The 23,649-nt window shown below is 34.0% G+C and overlaps 1 protein-coding gene across 1 annotated transcript in view; it reads right to left on the bottom strand.

Annotated features, from left to right (window-relative positions):
- ARAP2 (ArfGAP with RhoGAP domain, ankyrin repeat and PH domain 2) overlaps window positions 1–23,649 on the bottom strand; it is a 178,182-nt gene that overhangs the window by 31,206 nt on the left and 123,327 nt on the right. Inside the window, exons 23-27 of the mRNA XM_069494099.1 lie at window positions 20,918–21,065; window positions 19,371–19,439; window positions 16,811–16,885; window positions 13,647–13,764; window positions 6,119–6,247 (exon numbers count right to left, since the gene is read on the bottom strand). Coding sequence (XP_069350200.1) covers window positions 6,119–6,247; window positions 13,647–13,764; window positions 16,811–16,885; window positions 19,371–19,439; window positions 20,918–21,065 — 539 coding nt within the window. The remainder of the gene's footprint in view (window positions 1–6,118; window positions 6,248–13,646; window positions 13,765–16,810; window positions 16,886–19,370; window positions 19,440–20,917; window positions 21,066–23,649) is intronic.

Genomic DNA, 23,649 nt, shown 5'->3' with positions numbered 1-23,649 from the left:
TTTTCAGCATACTCTAAGGCTGCAGTCTCCAACCCCCGATATCGGTCCGTGGCCTGTTAGGAACCGGGCCACAAAGCAGGAGGTGAGCAGCCGGCCAGCGAGCAAAGCTTCGTCTCTATTTATAATCCTTCCCCATTGCTCGCAACACTGCATACGCTCTGCATCCTGTCAGATCAGAGGCGGCATTCGATTCTCATTGGAGAGCAAACCCCACCGTAAACTGCGCATGTGAGGGATCTAGGTCACGCGCTCCTTATGGGAATCTAATGCCTGATGATCTGAGGTGGAGCTGAGGCGGTGATGCTGGCACTGGGGAGCGGCTGCAGATACTGATTATCATTAGCAGAGAGGTTTGACTGCACAATAAGTGTAATGTGCTTGAATCATCCCCACACCATGTCCCATGCCCTGGTCTGTGGAAAAATTGTCTTCCATGAAAATGGTCCCTGGGGCCAAAAAGGTTGAAGACCGCGGCTCTAAGGTACAGTTTACAGCAAACTCTTGATAGATAACACTTCCGAGTTTTCAAAGTGTCTGTCTATTTTCTTTCATGTGATTTACAAAGTAGGGAGTGGGGGTAATATTATCTCATTTATAAATGTGAAAACTGTGGCTCACAATGATGATGTGACAAGATTAGAAAGCCAACTAACTACGATTAGAATTCAGATCTCTTAATATCTAATAGAATTTAGTCTTCTATCCTGGGATACTTCTAAGTAATGGTCATGATTATCATGATCACTACCACTATCATCAACCACAATAACAACACATGTCCAGGAGCCTTTCTTGACCTCATGATTCATTTTGTACTGTTAAGCACTCTTTTTCCTAAAACTTACTCCTCTCATGATTTCCATGACGTTGCCCTCCTCCTGGTGTTCTTGGACTGTCCCTTTACAGGCCTCTTTGGCTACATCCATTCCTTATTGTTGGTGTTGTGTTCAGCTCTTTTGATATTCTCGCTCAAGCACTAAAATTACATGATCTTGTAATCTGCCAAGGCTAAAACCACTTTCCATACAATGAGTTCCACAGCTATAAGTACTCTATTCACTTCTAGACAACACATTCAGACACCTAAAACCTAACACATCCAAAACTGAATTCAGTGACTCTATCCCTATGTTATTACTAACCCACAAACTCTTCTATTCTTTCTAACATCTTAGGAGGCATCCAAACTAAGAAACTGAGAACTATTAATACAGACAGCTTTCACAGTCAAGATCTAATGATATTTCCCTGGAAAGCATTCCCTAACTGTCCAGATAAAAGTGAGTAGGCAACTCTCTGAAATTTAGTCAGTACTTGCTTAGTTACAAAGTATGTATGTTTGTGTATATTTTTTAAGTTTACTTAACGTACTTTTAGTAACACTATAACATATAGTTTTGTTAGAGGAGGATAGCACGCACAAGAAAAACTAAACAAGGAATGATATTTCCTTGAATAAGAGATATTCAGTGTTAGAAGAGATGTCTATAATCATCTAGTTAAATTACTCTTCTGTGCTTGAAAGTTTTCCATAAATATCCTGGAATGGAGTAGTCAATTATTTCACATTATGTTTTTAGTTATATTATTTATTTCATACAGTTAGATTTTCTGTTTTCTGTGGGTAAAGACAATGCTTAAGAATCCCTTAAATTTGTCATAGTAAATTCCTGCATGAAATACAGCGCTAATAAAACCTTCCCAATAGTTTTTTCACTAAAGAATTACACTATCAGAAAAAGTCAGGACATTGATACTGAATAAATATCAAGGACTATCATCAGTTTCAAAACAAAAACCCTTCCACTTGAAGTGAGCTGGGTCTTACCTTGAATCTCATACATATCTTTGTCTTTAGGAAGACTTGATGGGGAGTAGGACATAAATTATTTCAGCTAGACTAAGATTTATGGACTCGTATTATTTTGGCTATTTTTTAAAAATGTTCTTAAGTCCCTTAATAGCCAATGGTCAGCTTTCCAGGTCTGAATTGCTAGAAGCAGTTGCATTTTGAATTATTCTATTATAATGCAAATATAATTTCAAAGCCTCTGTCACATACAACTACCTAAATTTGGAAACCCACGGGGATGTGCATTTGAGTTATATTCCTTAAAGTATTTCTCCCCCAGTTAGATCATTAAGACTTGATTCTTATGTATCATATTCTATTGGGGTAATTTTTAAAAGTTTTTAGTGTTTAAAATAAAACTTCAGCAACATAAAATTATTTATTTTGGAGCTTTATAGAAGCTATAAATTTATAGTTTACTTGTAATAGAGATGCTAAAAGTTAAACCAATATAAAAGAAATAAAAGACTGTCTAATTAGAGAAGTTACGGCAAAGTCTAAATAGCAATTTAAATGAAGTTTTATTCTCCCTATCTCGATGTCTCAGTCATAATCCATGGAGTAGAAAAAAATTTTGAGGGCTATTACCTTTCTTTTCAAGTTAGTTAACTCCTCATTACAATAATGGCAATGGCACAAAATGTTTCTAAGAAATAAAATTCTTTTTAAAAACACAGAAATAATGTTTAAGCAGAGCCAACAGAAAACTCACTTCCTCCCATACACCACTATAAAAGTAAAGTATGCTTCTTCATTACCTTAAATGAATGAGCAGAAATTAAGTGCAGAGTGATTCTAAAATATATTCCTACTTATGAAATCTACATTTTATCTCTTAAAGTGAGAAAATTGAGGAAATTAAAACCCCTAACTTACAGCAAATACTTACATGATAAAATTCTTGCTTTAGTAAGAAAGTGGTAAAAACATGTCAAGCAAAAGTATATGTTTATAATTTGCTCCATAAATCTGAAAAACTCATAAAATTACTGAAATGCAAGTCATACATATATATACACACACACATTTGTGTGCAGATACAGATATAGGGATAGGGATAGAGATAGAGGTCAAAATTTGTGGCAGCCAAGTATCAAATACGGGAGGCAGGCTGCCAAGGATGTTGTGGGCAACTTTATGTTTTAATACAATGTTAACACATTAGCTATTTGTTACTGAGAGAAAATGTAGTTGCAACCAACTGCTCTTGTTTTCAAACTCTGCTGATTTCTACTTTGCTTTAGGTTGGAATAAGACATTCTTAAGAAAGAAAAATAAACCTTTAACATTGTTTCCATTTTGCTTTGAAGAGCAGTTGAATGTTTCTAGGATGGTTTCAGTTTTTCCGCGAACAAATTGACAGAGAAATTACATTTGATTTACTTTTGTTATTTTCCTTTTAGATCTCAACTTTGAGGGGTAGTAGATGTGATAAATGGAGCAATAATTCTGGAGTAGGTAGTCACTGTGATTGATTTAGGAGACATTTGCCAAGACAGGGACAAAGTGGACTGAATGTCTAACCTATCCAAAATCTATCACTAAATATACCCTATAAGACACAGTAATAAGCTTCAGGTTGCTTTAAGACACAACTACTGGAAAAAATCATGACTTAAAAAATTGATTAATAAAAATAGACCATAGATTCCTTTAAAGAACAATCCTAAATTCAAACAGAGAACCAACCGTAATGAAATAAATTACTTTGCTTTATAATCTGAATATAAATCATAAAAATTTTGTGGGCTAAAAAACAAGAGTATTTATTTCATAGTCTTTTGATCAGAAATATGTAACTACAATGTGAAATGATCCAATTAATGTATTTGCTGATGATTTTCTCCTAAAACTCGGTTTTTGTTTGTTTGTTAATTTTTTTTTTTGTTCTTCACGCAATGAGGCTTAGTTTCCTGGTAGAAAGAACTACATAGAATACAATAACAACATACGTGTCAGTTTGGTAAAATGGGGTAGGGATAGTTCAGGGACAGAGATGTGTTTTATGGCTCCCATCCTATTAGAGAAATGAAGGAAGTAAGAGAGTAACAAAAAAGTTTGCTGGTATCTTCCTCTACAGAATGCTACATCCAACTCTCTGAAAATATCACTTCAAGTCTGTAGCTTTTTTCTTCTGCTTACCCAAGCTTACTCCAGTTCTTATGCAAGATGTTTTTCTAGACCTTACAGAGGCTTGATGCTTTTACAAAAAAAGGACTCACTCATATTCTCACCGAAAGGATGCAATGGACTATGTGAAACATCATAACACCCAATTTTCCTACCAGTTTGTGGACAGAGCCAATATATGGTTTTTCATTATATATTTTCTTCTTACCCTTACACAACAAAGATTTTACTCAGATATGACTATGCTAAATCAGCTCGATCTGTACCCTGCCAGGGCTTTCTCCCACAAAAGATCAACAACATTTAATGGTGTACTTGTTTTGGGTACCCCCCCCCACCACCATACAAAACCTTCCTTTACATCATGGCCTTGCAGGATCTAATTCTTCATTCAAATAACAGCAAAGGTATTATTATGTCTAGATGTAGGTTGCAAACATTTTGCAATCTGGAGAATTTCAGAGGAACATTAGGGGGGAAAAAAAGAAAGTTCTCACCAGAAAGATAATAAAAGAATAATAGAATTCAAAAGCCAGAACAGATTTTTATAGATTATCTAAATCAGGGTTTATCAACATCAGCACCACTGAGATTTTGAGCCAGATATTCCTCTACTGCCCTTAGGATGCTTAGCAGCATCCCTGTTCTGTATCCGCTGAATACCAGAAGCCCTACCTCCCTACCCCACCACCAAGCCGTACAGTCAGAAATGTCTCCAGATGTTGTCACATGTCTCTTGGAGGGCAAAATCATTCCGTGAGAACCACTAATCTATGACATTGATACAGGCGCATTCGTACAGCTAGAGAGAAGTCCTACTGCAATCCTTAAGAAGACATGGAGAGGATGTGGTCAAAATCATATGTAGTAGTAGTGAAGAAATTTGAATAAGATAAAGGTCTCTGAAACGCTAAATTTCTACAACAAAAAGAAAAATACACATTTTGTTTATTTAGATGCTCCGCAAAAACAGAAGGACATAAAAGTTTTTATACTGCCAGCATTTTGTAAAAATATGTTCATGTAAGTATAAGATATAAAGAACAGTGTTATGAAATCATAAATTTATCAGATTAACTTCTGTACAATTAAGAGCTTACTGACCTATGACTGTTAGCTAGAGAGCCAGCAATCACCCCAAGTAGGTTTACAGCACTGAAGAGCCATACCAGCCTCTCTACCTTTTTTCCATTATTTGAATTAGGAGTAAGACCAATCCATTCTCAAATCCAGTATTTAGTAACCGTACAATCTGTGACAAGTTACTTAGCCTCTCCGAGCTTTTCTTTTCCTCATTTGTAAAATTCAAAGACAATACAACTCATAGAGAAGTTAAAAAATGAGCTTTGGTGTATATAAAGTTCATCTGATATGTGATTAATAAATAGTAATGGTTACTATTAACATTAATCATAAAAGCAGTGGTACATTTTATCTTACAAAACCTGGATCCTTAGCTTTTAAGGTTAGTTTGTATATAGTCCTGGCTGAATTTTTTTTTTTTTCTGATCTGTCAGTTGAATGAAAGTTTCAACAGTAGAATAAAAGTTTCAAAATAAAATTTTTCTGATATCTTATACAGGTTTAGAGACTGTCTTACGTGGTTCACTTGTGTAGTTAACTTCTTATTTAATCATGTGTGTGCACTGTCTTCTTCCAGGTGGATGGAGTATCCTTGGAACTAGTTTATTTTATATATATTTGTTTTCCAGTATCACCATGGAAAAAGTAAACTTACAGCAAGCACCCAATCTCAGAGCCTGCATAAGCTGTACTTCCTGAATGCCCAGAAAGCTTTCAAATACAAATATAATTCACAGAGAAGATTCATCATCAATCTAAAAATTAGGAAAACACACAAGCATAAGCATAGCAAACAACTCTTAAAAATATAAACCATTCCTTTCAAAAAACTTTAATTTGGTACTATCAAATTAGCCAACTATCTCCAATAGTGCAACACACTATGAAAATTTCCTCCTATACACATATTCTTTCTTCTCTCCATTCTATGTCAGTACATTCTATATTTAGCTGTTCATTTTTCACATTTTCAAATACCACTTGTGCCATAATAATTATCCTTTAACCACCTGAATTTCAGTCGTAGTTGCAATGTAAAGTAATGGCACCTACCGCTGTAGTGTTTAATTGTGTCAGTGGTTAAGAATCTCTTCACCACCAGATAGGCAGAGCCAGGTTCTGCTAATGAACTCCACCGAAGCACCTGCTCCAGCACATTTTCTGTGTAGTGAAGAGGTCGCTCTGTAAAAAATAAAACCCAAATCAAAGGGAAAAGAAAAGTATTAAGATAAGAATTTTTATAATAATAAATTTTTAAAATCCTTTTGAAAATATCTGTATGCAACAATATACATAATAATATTTTACTTTATACAATAATAGCACTAGGACTACATACAAGATACACTAACATCTAGAACACCATTAAGCACATAATAAAATTTACTATATATTTACTATATAAATGAGTATACACAGGAATACCTGTTTGCTACTCATCTATTAAAAAAAAACAGAAGTGCTTCCCTTTATACAAAATCTCAAAATCCTACCCTTTGTACAATGTATGAGTATCTTTATCTTCTTTTTAATTTAGATAACATTCTGGTTTGCCTATGTGCAAATGCAATTAAATAATTGTAAAGGGACTAGCAAAGTTAATCTTGTCCATTAATAAGTAATAAGCACAAATTCTTTTTTTATCCCAATGAGATCAGAATATTATAAATTCATATTAGTATCAGTACTAGTGAGCAACTTATAGCTGATATTCTCATAATCAAGATGAAATTATAAAATATAACTTCTATAGAGAACATCTGAAAATAATTGTAAAAGAGTACAGAGTAACCTAGATGTAACTATTAGTGGAAATACCAATCAAAAACATTATGTGGCAATGCTAGACATTAACTGTCGACACAATAGACCAACAAGCAAGAAGTTAAATGGCAGCCATTCTTCAAAGAATATCCATCCACATACATTTTATCTTAGGCAACCACAGTTTTAAAGGTAACACATATTCTTAGCAGAATTAAAAAGAAAACGCCACAAGTTTTACAAATATAATCAAAACTTCATAGAAAACTTTTCTGCTGATCAAAATATGCCAATCAGTTAATAAAATGTAACAACAGAGCATATGCTGGGAAAAAAGATATTTAAACCTTTTCACAGCACACTAAAAATAGCATAATTGGAAGCCCTGACATACAGATGTCAATACTGCTTTCCTAGGACTGTAGCGATTTATAAATCAACTCACCTCTTTCATACCCTCCTTAATGTAAAGCACATAGCACTTGAGCTTTTTTGTTTTGGTTAAAGTAGTAATGCTACTGACAAACAAGAAAGAGCATCTCAATAGCATCGTACTCATATGTAAACCATGATACTGTAATTGGTAACAAAATTAAAAGGCCAAATATATTACATCCTCTCTAATACTGATTTCTCCTGCTATGGCCACATCATTCCAGAAGTCATCAATAATCCAAGGTCTACAAAAGAAGAAAAGTAGTTTTCCACTTCCATCATAATTGCCAGATTTTTGCTTCCCATGCAGTAAAACTGAAATGCAGTCTGTGCTTGTTGGAGCTAGCCTAGTCATGATAATGGCACACACACACAAAAAGAGCCACCAGGCTACACATCTTGAAATCAAGAATCTAGGTCTTTTTTACTATTACATATCCCCCTGCACACAGCACAGTACTGAGTATATAATAGATGCTCAATAAATGTTGGAGGAATGAACTATCTTATTAATTTCTTTGGTGATCCATAAATTCACAGAAAATACTCACAGAGCAGCAGAAAAAATATAACTCTCTCTAAAACCAGGTAAAATCTTTCATGCTATCTTAATATTGCTTTTCTTCAGATAATTTTCTAAGAGTCGGCAAAGATAATAATTGCTCATAATTTGTCAATGTTGTAATTCAATTGTTAATTAACCCATAAATTGGTTGTCTTAAAACTGAAATTAGATGTACTTAAAAGTACAACTAATTATAGAATAAGCATTCCCTTTACATTCAGTTTTAAATGATACTTGATTCCACTACTCGCAAGCTCAGAGACACTATTGATCTCATTAACAGTTGGCATATATGGAATAACACCTACGCGTCAGACATTATAGATACTGGATACTTTAAATCAGTTATCACTTTTACATCTCACAATAACATTCTTCAATAAAAACTATAATTATTCATATTTTATGTGTAAGAGAATTTAAGGGTCACAAAGATTCAGCCACTTGCCTAAAGTTACATAGCTAGTTAAGGTGAGGAACAGAGATTTGAAGTCCAAACCTATCTGACTTTAAAGTAATGTAATGTGGATAAAATAGTACCAACTTGCCAAGATTTTTTTTGAGGACTAAACAAGGTAACATAAGCAAAGTGAAAACCAATGTCAGTTCAGACTTTCCCCTTCTCTGTTCCCCATCAATTTCCCATCCTTAGTGAAAAGATGGCAAGGAAATAATAGCCAGATAGTTTCAACATCCTGTGTGTAAGGAAACTGATGATACTGGAGTTGGCTTAGAAGTGAGAATAATATTCTTAAATGGAATACAGTATCTGGGTTGAAATAAAAACTCTCCTTTATTACAAGATTAAATTGCTAATGAGACTTTGAAATGTCAGACATTTCTATTAAAGAGGGTCAGTATTACATACTATCACAATAGACATCATCACTACTGCAGTGATAGCTCTAAAGTGTTCTTAGTCATACTGAAATAAATCACAACAGAAATAAAGGCTTATGTATGGGCACATAATTAATTTTGGTTGCAAAAAATTAGTCAAATATGCTTTCATACTGGCATCATAGTATGAAATACTTCAGGAGAGTAAAAATCCTGTAGATCCAAGTTCCTAGATAAACAACAGAGTTTAAAAAATGAGATGAAAAGATAAATATTTAGACTGTCAAATGCTACAACTATAAAATGGCATTAATATTCACCTTAAGAAAGAAATAAGCAGCAGGAAAAAACTGAGTCATCAAATATTATTGGTACATAAATTCCTACAAATTTTTATTTATAGGTACATTTACAACCACCTGTCATGATAGATTATATGGTATGTAAGTCATCTGGTATTAGGGCATTACTAGAAATTAACTCTTTTGCATACTAGCTACAGAATAAAAATTGCAAAAAATTCAGTGTAGTTATTTGAGAAGAATAGGTTATGGAGGTGATTCTTCAGCTGTGTAAAATAAAATGTTAATAACTGCTTAACATCTTGTTCACAGAATCTGGCCTCCCTTGTTAAATACAGAGCTATCCATTTTCCACCTGAAATAACAACCATCATCCCTAAACTTCTGACAATAATAACACAAGATTTTCAGAGACAATTATGACTTCCCCAGCAATTAAATTCTTAGTGCCAAACTTAGAGCTGCACAAGCCTTTCTCTGTCCCGTCCACATAAACAGAAAGTAACAGCACTTCATGTGTCAATCAGAAGAACTGGAAAGAATCTTGATGAAAAATAAGCAGATCTTCCATATCATAGTAGTATGAGGAAGAAACAAGAAAAAAAAATTTGCTGTGATATTACTGCATAGAAAGTAACTGCTTCACAACTCAAATTTCTCAGCGAAACCCACTGAAACGAAGCCCCTACAGCAATTACCTTTTTTCAAGATGTGAAATACCTAGAGGGTATGAGGGCTACACTGGCAAAGAATGAGTTCACTTTTAAGGTAAAGCATTAAAATAATAGCATACTTTGGAAGATTAACTCTTAATGAAAGGGATACCCTCTCTTAGGAGGGATTTCAGCTTATCCTAATGATTGGCAGTAGTGGGTCAAAAATGCCTGATGTCCTTCAAAGGGTGAGACAAAAAAGATTTGTTCTTGATCCAGCAGGCATTCCTTTAGAGGCAAACCCTACTTACAAATGTATTGAGCCTAGACTAACTCAGTTTAATGTATATTTTACATGGTTGTAATACAAAATCAAAATATCAAAAAATCAAAATATTTTATATAGTTGTAATGTAACTCCATGAATCTGGCTACCATATTAAAAAAAAAAAAAAAAAAAAGACTGTGCTTTTAGTCGAAACTTCCTAAGAGTTGTGCACCATTTCACCAAAGTGAAATGGTATTTGAGTCATGAAATTGACATGCTTATATCAACCTGTATTTGTAGCTGTCACACCCATGATGATTTCATTGATACATTTAGGAATCTATTTTCAACATCTTCAGCCATACAGGAGTATCTCGGCATTTACATGCTAAAATGCATATGTCCCTCTTATTTATTTTTATATTATAATTAGTATATTATATTATTTTTTAAATGAGTAAAATAGATTATCTCATAGTAAAGGGAACACTAAACAATACTTATTACACAAAGGGGGCATTGGATATGGGAAAATAGAGAACTCTTGCTTTAAAATTTACAGATACTTAAAATCTAGCATTCTGGTTTACTTACTTATATATAAATCAATTTATTGGTTCACTCATTTTTGGTTACTTTGTTACTTGGAGGTTTTATTGTTACATTAGAAAACATACCAGTTGCCTGCTGACATTATTCTTATCAACTATAGTCTTCTTACTATCTATATCTTTTATTTCCTTTTTATATTTATCTTCCATGCATGTTGCTAAAAATAAAGACTGTAACACTTTAGATCAGGTGGTACATATGAGTTCCATAAACCAACATCATCACAGGCCTTTTTGTTGCTTCCCTATCATTGTTTTTCTAGAAGCAGTGGAAATAGTTTTAGTTTTCTGGCAATTTCTACTTTACAGTTGACCAAGCATTAAGACCACGCCAAATTTGAATTCTTAACTCCAAATGTATTCTTTCTAGATGTACATGGGTTGTTTCTTTCATTATACATTCAGATATTCACAAATCAAACTTTGAGGTCTTCTAGTTCTAGTGTTTTTATATCTTCATTGAGATAGTTTTGTCTTTTATTGTCATTAAGGAGAAGAACTACTACTAATAAAATAATCTATTCTTAGCATTTGTGATGTACTAACTACCACATGCAAATTGATAATCAAGTCACTTAGGGGGTAAGCATCCTTTGATTTTCTAAGGTGAAGTTTTAAAACAATGTTTCCATAGGTAACGCAATCTCTCTTCTAGCTGTACGTAATTCCTTCCCATCCTCACCCATCTGCTTGCTTCTCTCAGGAGGACCAGGGGCCAAAGACACAGAGCCCCAATGCCATGACTTAGGGATACGCTTTAATTTACTCAACCCTTGAGAGGACAAGTGTGGCAGGGAGAAAATGCCTACCCCTAAATCCACGCTTCAGTATTCTTCTGTGACCTTTTTTTTAAGAAAACAATAGAAACAGAAGCATACAGGAAAGAGCTTTCCAAGCACTAACCGCAGTCTTGATATCTTCTAGTGGTTCCTAATCTACAAGCAGAGATCACTTTCTATGTGCCGTCCACATGTGGATACATTTACGTGAGGGGCCACAGTCCAGGACACGCAGGTCCAGAGAGCCCCACCTCAGTTAAAAAGACTTTTGTGGGTCATGTTCCACCTTAATGTACTATGCTAGAGGTAGTGAGAGATACATTAATAAAAACCTAAAGTACATAGCAAATGCACTAAGGAAGTACGGTCTAGAACAGAACCAGATATATACACATTACTATTCTACAAGTCACATAGTATGTAGTATTACAGATGTTCAGGCAAATGGTCAGAAAGAGATCAGTGTGAACTGTGTTCATCTGAATATCATGAAGGAAGGGACATTAGAATTGGACCTTGAAGGAGGGACAATGAGGAAATAATGAAAGGGCTTTAAATGGTGGAATATAATCCAATTTGTGATTTGGAAAGATAATAAAAGCCAATAATGTTGACAATTAACTTTTATTCACAAATACGATAAGGCTGACACCTAGTCTACTATCCTCAAAATTAAACAAAAAAGAAAAATCGAAAGACTCTACCACCCTTGCAGAACAGAGTCATACAAAATTATGCTTCACTTATTCAATAGCTCTTAACTGTATGGCTGCTAGGCACTAGGTCCTGTGCTAGAGATTACATATAGAACAACAACAACAAAAAAAGACAGTCTCTCCTTTCTTCCAGGGAGCTCCCATCAAGAAAGAAAAACATAAATCCAAGGAACAGGCACTACAAAAAAGAGATGAGACAAAGTGCAATGGAACTCCTAGTCTGGGTTTTAAAGGAGGTAACTGGGTAGGTCAGATGGGGGAGAACAAAGGTATATTTGGGAAACACCAGCTTATATATGTCAGCTAAGCACAAAAAATTGGAAAAGATTATCTATTTAAAAAAAAAAAAAAAACATGTCAAATGAGAAAATTGGCCAAGGAGATTGGTGCAGGGGAAATTCAACATTTAGGAGACAGAGAGAGGAAGATGAAACTATGAAAGAGATAAAATAATCAGAGAACAAAGAGGATAATCCAGGCAGCACTGAAAATAGAGTGAAGATTATTAAAAAAAAAAAAAAAAAAAGAAGTGGTCATTAATAGTAAATGCCACAGAAAGGAGAGGTAAATTTAACCTGGAAGTGACTCTGTCGGCCTTGACAGTGGCTTTCCCAGGACTCATTCTCCAGAGCATCTCTGCATGGGGAAGACTGAACCCAGCTACAGGGAGACACCGTGAACAGACATCAAGCACCACAGTCATCAGATCTTGGCAATGCACATGGAAAAATGACTCTTTGACCCATTTTGAAGAGTTGTGCATGATCATTAGAAATAAAGAAATAAAAAAAAAATCAAGAATAATGAAAGACAAAGTACTTGACCATTTCATTTCATTTTAACACTGACTGCAACACTCCTAACAACACACTATGGGGTATTTCACCGTTGAATTTTAATTTTGATCTTGAGCTTGTGGGTGGTGAGATTTTCCTTTTGGCAGTTTGGCAGCTGTACTTGAAAAGGTCCCAAGACCTTAGTAGGTATCAGCTAGACAGATGGTCAAGGTACAAAGACATTCTGCATCTTATTTTTTTTTTTTTCCTAAAAGTCTTTCAAACTAAACAGTGTCATTAGAATATTAAGCTTATTCAGCATTTGACTACTGGACTAGTCAAGGTGTTTTCAAAGCACACTTTATCTTTCAGTGCCTTTGGGATGTAAGACAATAAAACATTTGATCCACTAAAGAGAAAGGAAAATAAAAATGCCAAAAAAGAAGGTTCTTCTAGGCTTAAAATTATTTTTTAAATTAATAAATAATCTTTTAAATCATTCTTTTTCTTGTTAAATGAGTGGCATACAGGAGGGAGAGGAATGGTGATGGTGACAAATATTGTTACAAATCAAATTACTTGTCCTTACAAACAAAGGCCTCATTTCCTGAGGTAGCAACATAGATGCCTAATGCTTTGCACTGTATTTTTATAGTCAGCAAAATAATCTAATTATTTTAATGAGTAGAATCATAGGAGGGCGACTTCAAGTGATGATAGTATATATCAACACACACACTAAGGTAGAAGGGAATTCCTAACGAGACGTTAATATTTAGGAAAACATAAAATGTTAGTAGTAACTTGTCACAAAAAAAGTAATTCTTTACATTATAAGGGATTTAAGAATCTCTACCATGAAAATCACTTACCTAGTTCTTCATTTTCGATGACTTCAAATGTGGCCCAAATGTCACCTTTTGTAGGAATGATATTTTTTATTGCTAATATATCATTAGTTAATTCTTCTGCTTCCATCACAGGAGATATCTGTTAGAGAAGCAATATTTCTTCAAAAGATAAGTCAGACACAGAAGCAAACTTATACCAGGGCAATAATACTCCCCCCATCCACCACCTAATACACCAAGTTTCTTCCACGTGTGGTTAAAACTAGCCTCTCTAAGTACTTAGTGAAAACAGCATGTTCAGATCTTTTCCACAACATGCAATACATTTACCATACAGACATAATCAGGAGGAATTGTTTTTCCTCACTTAGCAATTAAGGCCACTCAGAAGGGAAGAACGTACTCAGTCACACACAGAAAGGCCTTCACAAGACAGTCTTCTACGTGTAAAACTTTCCACTGATCAGTTCTATAATCAAAAGTGCAGAGTGTCTTGGTTGATTCAGCCTCGGCCCTAAATTATACACTGCTGTCTGTCAGGCCAAAAGGCCCTGGGGTTTTGGTAGTGTGTGTGCGTCCTGCCATGCCAAGTGACAGATGGTGGGATACCAACGCAGGCTGCAGCCAGAATTTCAGGGCATGGGGCAGAGTCCGCAGTGCCAGCCTAGAGGCTAGCTCTACAAGACTCCCAAAGCCTGAGGATACGGCATAAACACACCAACTCTTCTGGGACTTTCAGGATTTTTGATTTGTTTCTTCTTGTTTTGTTTTTGCCAATCTTCAGTGCATGCTGGCCAAAACGCAAGATGGCTTTCTTCAATTAGTATTTCGAGTTATAGTGTTAAACAAATAGATGTTTCAAACATCAGAATACTGCAATTGCAATTTGCATGTTTTCAGTAAAAGTATGTCCCTATTACAAATTTTCTTAGAAAAGGAATGTGCTCATTTCCATTTCTCCTGTCCATTACTGCTCATTAGCATATTGCACATATATAAATAACAAAAAACAGTTTCCACAACAGGTCACTCACATAGTCTACCTTTTGTACTTCACGAAATTTCATGCTTTTTTGGAATATATTAATTATACAATGAAGTCCACTGTTTTCTACCTAGAAAAGCCCAGTGACATATAAACTTAAAAGCAGAGATAAAAACTTAGCATCTGGGAAAAGTGGAGAACTTCCAGCAACAGAAACAGTAGATGAATCATTTCAATGATGCCGTTGATCTGCATGGATTTAATTTTTTTAAATAATATAGCCTTTTTCTTACAAAATATTAAACTACTGAGAAACCAAACTTGTGAAATAGGCAGCAGGCAGTGCTTCAGTTTGAAGTAGATGGGAACTCTACTCCTTGCTCCAAGAGAGACCTAAAGCTCTTCTTTAAAACACCTAGTACTCCACATTTAGGAAATTGTTACTCACTGGAATATACACATCAGTATAATAAGCATTGGGTTTGGATTATGACAACACAGGTTTGTATTCTGGCCTTAATTCCTAGTTTCCATTCCCACAAACGTGAGATATCATCTGCTTCATCTATCTCCATGGGTCGCAGCAATGATCAGCTGAGATAAATATAACTAAAGGGTTTTGCAAAGTCTTAAGCATTAAAACAAATGTTAGTAATTATTTTTGTAACATTCTATGTTTTCTAAGAGCTTTTGGAGTTACTATAGGTGAAACCGGACAGTTTTTTATCTAAATCCACTTAAGATAATATTAGAATTTTGCTTAATTGCAGTATCTTCTGTTATGGCTTTGTAAGAAAGTTAAAATGTGCTACGAAAGGGTTTACGTGTAAAGTCACATGCTTTGAATACCTCTTCGAGCACTAGCTATAAACTTGTGCTGATGGATCTACACTAGTCCTTCATGTCTTTTACGATCAACATCACACATTCAGTATAAGAAATATGAAGTGGGCAAGGAGTGGCAAGATAAATGCCTCATAAGAACAAAGCCTACGATCACAGTATTTCAGCTCCATGTTCTAAGTAAGGTAGCCAGTGCCATGTTGTCATAATACATAATCATTAGAAATATATAACTTAACAATTACAATATATCAAATGTTGTGACTCTGTTTATTCTTGGACACATTGAATGCCACGTGAGTTATATTTAACTCATGCTAGTTTTGAGCCCTGGACTCATGAGGCAAAACCCTGCAGTTGGTTCGCAAAAATCTTACTTGCTGATGTTCTTATTGTTACAATTGATATTGAAAATTTAATTCTAAAAACTTGGATTGTGTTGCATATAACTCACACACAGAAAATAAATTTTTCATTCAATTACAAAGGGTCATTTTGTTTTCAAAGTTTTTATTCTATTTTTTTAATAAAACACTGTGGCCCCAAGGAAAAAATTTTTTTCTAGTGTGGCAGTCAATGTATTAAAAAAGATAAGTAGCTCAAGCAGAATTTCTGTTACATGGCAGAATATCTATTTCTCATATAGAGATGGTAGTTTTACCAAAAACCTGAAATATCAGTTACTATCCCTAAAAGACTAATTACGGAATATAGTAGCATGAGAAGGATCTATTTTTTAATTCAGCACAATTGATTATTTGTGCTGAAGAAAAAAATTAACTGATAGTCAAGGAAGGAAAGCATTATCCAATATTCAAGTAAATTGGAAGACTGAATGCTAAAGTACAGGAAACAAGAGCAGAAGATTATTGATAATAATAATAGGACCAGTAGTAACAGTAATTTATTAAACACTTATATGCCAAGCAATTTGCTAAGTGTTTTACATGCATTATCTTACTGAGTCTTCAGGTCAATGCTATGATATAATAATGTAATTTTCCCTCATTTAACAGGTGAGAAGACAGAGACTCATACAGGACAAATATAATAACTTGCCTAATGCTAAGAAGCTAGGAAAGGGAGGAGCAAGTATTTGAGCTCAGGTTATTTTCCAGAACCTATAGAAACTCCTAATTGTAACCTACAGCACATAAGATGTTCTCTTTCCAAATGATTAAAATATAGAACTCCCAGAAGGTATTGGTATGGAAAGCCAATGTTGGGTCATCAGTCATTGGTTTGAACTGGAAAGATGACATGAATACAAGAAACACTGGAAAATTCAAAATATGTAAATTAATGCTAACACTTATGATTCCCAATAGTACTCTTTATATCCACCATTAGGACTCACCCGAATTATAATACTACAGTCAGGTTCCTTTCTTTCTACGTATACTTCAATTAACAAATCTCCAGCCTGGGAAACCTAGAAGAGGGTGGATGTGGAAACAGCACACTTAACCATGTTGCAAAAACACATACATGATACTTAAGACAGCTCCCAAACCCTACAAAGCCCTCGTCATTACAACAATGAAACGGGCTCCATTTCCCTGTTCACAAACATGATGTACCCATTTCTAGGGACAGCTGTTTAAAGACAAGGAATCCACACAAATGTTAGAAACAATCACAATGCGATTTTTCATCTCTTTCTCAAGAATTCAGTGTTCTCGAGTACCCTTAGATTTTTACTGAAATAATGAATCTGGCCACAATGAAAATATGCTGATTTCCACAGCAGAAGTTGTAGAAGCCATCATCGTGTACGTTAGCAGGATAAACAAAATGAGGATGGAAAATAGGCCATATGTAATTCTGCTCTTAGCTATAATGTGTGCATGACATCAATAAAATTAAAAGGCAAAACAGGTCTTACTAAATTTTCAAAGAGATGCAATTTGAGGATAAACTAGGTCAGAGCTGCATTAAAACCACAAATAAAGTAAAATTTTAGTAAGAAAAAATTAAAGTGAAATGATAGAACAAAGCAGACAATAAACATATGTTTTTATTTTAATTATTTTTGGCCAAGCATTAAGTGTTGTTATTGAGGTCATTATTATATTCCAGAAGATAATGTGAAGTGAAGAAGATACAAGCCACAAAATAAAAAGCAAAAGATATCACTATGTAGAAGGACAGTATAAAGTAGAGAAATTCAATAAAGTACCAAATGAATCTATGAAAAAAAATTGAGCTTTTTTCAGAAATTCCCGTAAGTTATGTAACCACTTAGAAACAATATCCATCACCCAATTAAAAAAAAAAAAGATCACAATGAAGAAACAATCATTCTAAAGCTAAATTTCCCTTAGCATAAAATCTATTGAGTAAATTTGTAAGGAAAACATTAAATAATGTACTTTGAAGAAGCTTCTTAATTATTCTGGCACTATAAGCTTAGAAAATCTTATTTCCAATTTCTTCCCTCACTTCCTATGATACACAAAAATTCTCGGAAGATACAGTTGACACTTCTGCTTTTCACAATGTTTGCATAAACAGCTCTCCGAGGAAGGGCATATTATAAAAATTAAAAAAGCAAACACAAAGAACTCATAGAGTGAAACTAAAAAGACAAATAGCTAAGAAATTCAAACAGGGCTAAGACAAAGAGAATGTCAGAAAAATACTCCAGAGGAGAGTTTCAATGGATTAGAGGAAAAGCTCACGCAAAAGAACAGATTTTCCCAAACTCTTTTACTTTTCTTTTCCAATTACTATATTTTATAGACAATTGTTTTATTTGTACTCACTTATACTGAACTGAAAACATTCAAGACTGATTTCTTCATTGTAATTTGAATATAAAATATAAAAATGCAAAAGAATCCTCATAATTTATAATAATGACATAGATAATGCTGCCAAAGATAACCTTTCGGGGGCTCAGACAATTCTTTATCTCATGATTGAAACCCTTCTTAAAAAGTGAAAATTTAAGAGAATTGATAATCAGCTATATTTTTTAGGGTTAAAGCTAACTCCTCTAGAAGCTGTATTAATTACTTTGGGTCAAAATGGAAGAAATAATTCATTAAGTAATTAATATGACAGCATTAGCATAGGGGGGTAGAATCTAAGCCTAACTCTCATTTCCTTCATATGGAACCATAACTCTGATGACTTCTCTAATTTGTAATGGATATTATTTCAGGACTGAGAATTTATGGTTTTACTAACAAAAAGCATCTGCCTCATTATCTGAGTATATCTGACAACAGAGTACATTTGACCCGTTTCTCTTATTTACATTGATACCTGAAATCCACTGCAGTTCCTAGTTATCATAAGATAATTAACTATCAACCTTAAGACGTTCCAGTGAATATTCATCAAACGAGGTAAGCTACCCTGGAAAAGCATAGTGCAACCTGAACATGAAAATCCAATACAATGTGACAGAGGAAAGCAAGACAGAATATAGAAAAGTCAACTTAAGACAAAAATTAGCATGTGTTACAAAGATCACATTAGAAACATTCCATTAATACGATCATCTGCAAGCGTGCAAAGCAAAAGCATATAAGAAATAATTTATATTTTCAAAATAATAATGAAAAAATCATCAGGCTATTTGAATTTTCAATTTACTTAAAGTATTTCTTTGGCTTTAAATGCTTCCTTTGAAATCCACCAGCATTTTCAATAGTGTTTTTATAAATAAAATTTTCTTTTATAGAGCAAATCTTGATGTGTAAATGAAAACTGATTTTCTTTCTATATTTTAAAAATTTACATTAACATATTTTGCATGTATTACACAACTACTTTATCTAGGTTTTTTTGTTCATCACTTTTACTTTGCTTCAGTTAGGAACTTGAGAATACACACAGCAAATGTCTTTACTTACAACAGAAGTTTTTGTTTTGTTTCATTCTTTAAAGATCTAACTATTACTACTCACTTGAGTGTCTTTCCATTTGGTAATAAAGCTATTTTCTATGTCCATTTGTTTGACTTGGTCTTCTTTAACCTGTTTAAAATATAATTTGGGACATTCTAATAATGTAAAATACAAAGAGTGATGGCACTCATCCTCATATAACTCTTCAGGAATAGAAATATCAAATTCAAAATAAGTGAGAATGGCTATCTTAATCGGCATGGGCCCACACAGCTAGGTCATAAATAAAGCCAACAAGATAGAGTCTCATAAAGTTCAAAACATTTTATGATGATACTTCAGGCTGCAATTGCCTCAATGAAAGCTCTATTGCTTCGGACATTTCACAAGCAAAGGAACTGATGACTGGTTTCTTTAATGTAGGTTGAGAAACAAGATATTTCTTGAGCTCAAATGTTCATTAAGTGCTTATGAAATTTCTACCATTTAGGTAAAGTTAGGTTTAATATCACCATGACGATAATCATGTACCTGTTACAAATGGTACAGTACAAAAATAGAATATAAAGAGAGCATGTAAAGCCACACATCATTTTTTTCTAATTCTTTCTTTTCTCAGCATCAGATTATTGCAAAGAATTTGCTATTGATCAACAACAGTGGACACATATAGAAGGAAATAAAGAGAAGATCAAAGAGCAAAGAAAATCTAACAACTCTGCTGTCCATTCCTATATGAATTAAGATAGAGATTTTAATATTTTATCTTATGAAAATAGTTCCTTTTTCTTTGCTAAGGAATGTTAGGATAAGTTATTTTAAGAACGTAGAAACTCTACAAATGGTAACCCTATCATACTAACCTAATTGGTTTAATCTGGTATATCTGTACCTCTGGAAAACAAGTGGTCGAATAAACATCATTTAATGAAATGCCCAGAGAGGTTAAATGGCAATCCTGAGATGCTAGAATCAGTTATGTAAGGAAACTGGACCTTTGACCTAGATCCACTATATTCAAATCTTGGGCTTATTTCCTCTATTTTTATTTCATTGAACCAAGAAGTCATCCCTATTCTAGCAGTTTCCTGATGAAACATGAAAATATTAACTTCATAAAATAGCATGTTAAAAAGTCAAATAATTAAAACAGAGATGACTTGGTGAGTACTACAGAATAATATTTCAGAATTCTCTTTTTTCCAATTAGGGGCACAATTTAAAAAAAAATACCCTAAAATGCTTTCAATTTAACTGCCTAGTATGTATTACTGAATTGTTAAATTCATAATTTCCCACCTCTAAATGGACATAATTCATACACATATAATGAGAAAGGAAATGCACATAAAAACCCTATAAATAGAACTATTCTGTCCAAAAGATATCAGATGGTAAAAAAGCTTTAAAAGCAACCAAATTTAAAATGAATGGCTATCGCTTAAAAAACCAGTTATATCTAAAATTTTTTTTAAATATAACTGTTCTTATTTTCTCTTTCTAAATATTCATAAAGACTTGAATAGTAACATCCTAAAATATACATCTTTGTTTGCAAACAGCAACATCAAAACCACTTTAACAAGGGCAAGATATAAAATATTTACCTCGAATATTTCTACATAATTATTAATTAAGTCCTCAATTACATTCACTTCTTCACTAGTTTGTCCCTTCGTTTGAAACAAACAGGATGAAAAGACCAAGGCCAAATTATGGGCGTTCATGTGATTGATTTCCGAACATTTCTGAACCCTGTCAGAGAAAAGCACAGTTCGTTATGACACACTTCTGTTTGGAAACTTCACAGAACTACAAACCAGGATTCTTATCATTTTTAACACCCACATACTGAAGTTCTCTGATATAAAAGGTATAAAGTTGATTAAAAGAAAAACATATGGATCTTTCTTCCAAGTAACTTATAGTCTAGTTAAGAAAATAAGAAAGAATACTGTTAAAGAGCTAAGTCCAAGTTACAAAGCAGTACTTGATTGCTGATTTAGAGGAAGGACTGAGTGTATCTAAACAATTTCAAACTATGAAACAACCTGCGGCCAAAGCATAAAGTATGCTTACAGAGTGGAGTAAAATGACTTGCAGGCCTGCAGCGTGAATGGAAGAGGAAGAGGGGCAATGTGTAAGTGGAAAAGAAAGCAAGAAAGGGGGGTTGGTAGGTATTTATTAGAGAGTTCCAAATTCCAAGTTCAAGGCTGGGCTAAATTTTCCAGAAAGTGCATATTAGGAGAGAAAGAACACCTGGAAGCATGTGTTTGTACAGTTATTCAAAACAGGATATTATTAAAGAGCAGACAATTTAAAAATATAACTACATTTTCCTTAGATACAACTAAGAAGCACTTCTCATAATGAAGAGATACGAACAAACTAGTCAATTCTTCCATTCAGTAGGCTACAAGCCTTGGATCTTAAAAGAGCACTTAAAGTATCCACAAATAAAAGTTTAAAGTAATAAAAAAACAACAACAGAAAACCCCACTATAGTCCTCACCCTAAGAGAGGGAAATTTATATTGATACAAATGCACTAGGTGAGAGCTATAAGTAGTGCATATAATAGTATCTGTTAACGGGCTCTATTTATGTGTCACGGACTGCATAAATAGCAGCTGCTCAGCTGCCTGTTTAATTACATTTGGAAATTTTTGCAATACATATTAAATAAGAGAGACCCAACTCCATCAAAGGACTATAGCAAGAATAAGTTAGGTATTCCTGTCTATAAAGAACACAGATGCTTGTAGGTACAAGAACAAGTGAGCAAACATGATAGCAATATATATGATAATGTAAAAAATTCACAATAAAATGCCAAATTGCACAGCAGAGATGGAGCAAGTGCAATCATCAAATATGATTTACAAGATGCAAAAGGAACTGAAATTTAATAGAAGAGGATGTAATAATTGTGGACACCCCTCTCAAAAACCTCTTCTCTACTTTTATCACACTAAAACTGTAAACATCTGGAAAATTTATCTGCATGTCTGCCTCTGCTACTAGAATCTAGTCAGCACCTCACAGTCAGAGACAGTTGCTTTAATCACACTGCAGTGTATGATAAATGCCTGGTGAATGGAATTAAGTGGATGTTACTGATGGAGAAGTTCGTCTTTTATTTAGGATAGGAATTAAATTAAATGCGAAGTCAACCTGGTCACATCCAAATTTACCTCTCAATCTTTTGAGGACATTATCAAACATTTCTGCCTTTCTTGAGACTTTCTTCTGTACTACCTTTCTCCTCTGATATTCTTCACCTCTCTGTAGTTTCAGTGGCTACCTTAATTTCTGGGATAAAGTGGGTACAATAGTATTTCCTTTTCTTCCTGTACTTCCCTGCCCCCAGATGCTGGTATTCCCAAGTGTTCTGTATTCAGCCTGCCCAGGCTCTTCTCACTCAGGCCTTCCCATCAGAACCCCAAGGAAACTGTTTTCTAATTAGTTTCTCTGCCTCCTATGCTACTTTTTCCCAACTAATCCCATCACAGGGGTTATTATCCTAAAACAAATTTGCTCAGTCACTTCTTATCACTTAAAGGATAAAATCCAATTTTTTTTGTGTGTGACCTGTACAGTATTTCACAATCTCCTGACAACCAACTACAAACCTTTTCATCTCCCAGTACCCCTATGTCCCAGGAGTTATCCTTCGGCTCACTGCTCATACTTACTCTTTCATGCCCAGTTCATGTGCGTCTTTAAATCTGAAGCACGAAGCAGTCCCTAAACCTCAACACATAATGAATCAATATCTCCTCTATAATTGCATGCTGCATGCTAAAATTATCCATACTAAAATTTGTTCCAACATCTCATAGGCATAGAGAAAGGATGATATAATGAAGACGATATTTGTATGGTGTAATAAGAAAATCAGTTGACAATATTAGAGTTGACATGCATGAGAAGCAGTGGTTAGAAGAGAGAGATAAAGAGAAAAGAAGACAAATTGTGGAAGATTTCTAAATCTAGACTCTAAATAGAGTACTTTTAGTAAAATTCAGTTTTATAGAAATTTATTCGAGAGTATTTCACCCATCCAGGAAGCTACAACATATACCTTAGCCAACGTTTACACTTATTAAAGTTTTTGTAATCATTTTTGCTGAGATCAAAATAAACTTCTAGTTTTAACCTAAAAGGATATTTTCAAACATTGTTATCCTCCAGACCTCATTTCTCAAATCACCATTATATTCCTCACATCTTTTCAAATGCAGAGGGACTTTCATATCAAGACATAGAAAATGGTTTTGACTTTTAAAATTTCTTCATTCGATAAATAGCCTGATACCAAAATATATGGGTTAGGTAAG

This window comes from Eulemur rufifrons, chromosome 19 (assembly GCF_041146395.1).
Source record: "Eulemur rufifrons isolate Redbay chromosome 19, OSU_ERuf_1, whole genome shotgun sequence".
Lineage (NCBI taxonomy): Eukaryota > Metazoa > Chordata > Mammalia > Primates > Lemuridae > Eulemur > Eulemur rufifrons.
Note: the sequence above shows the minus strand (reverse complement) of the source record. Positions and strands in the feature narration are given on the sequence as shown.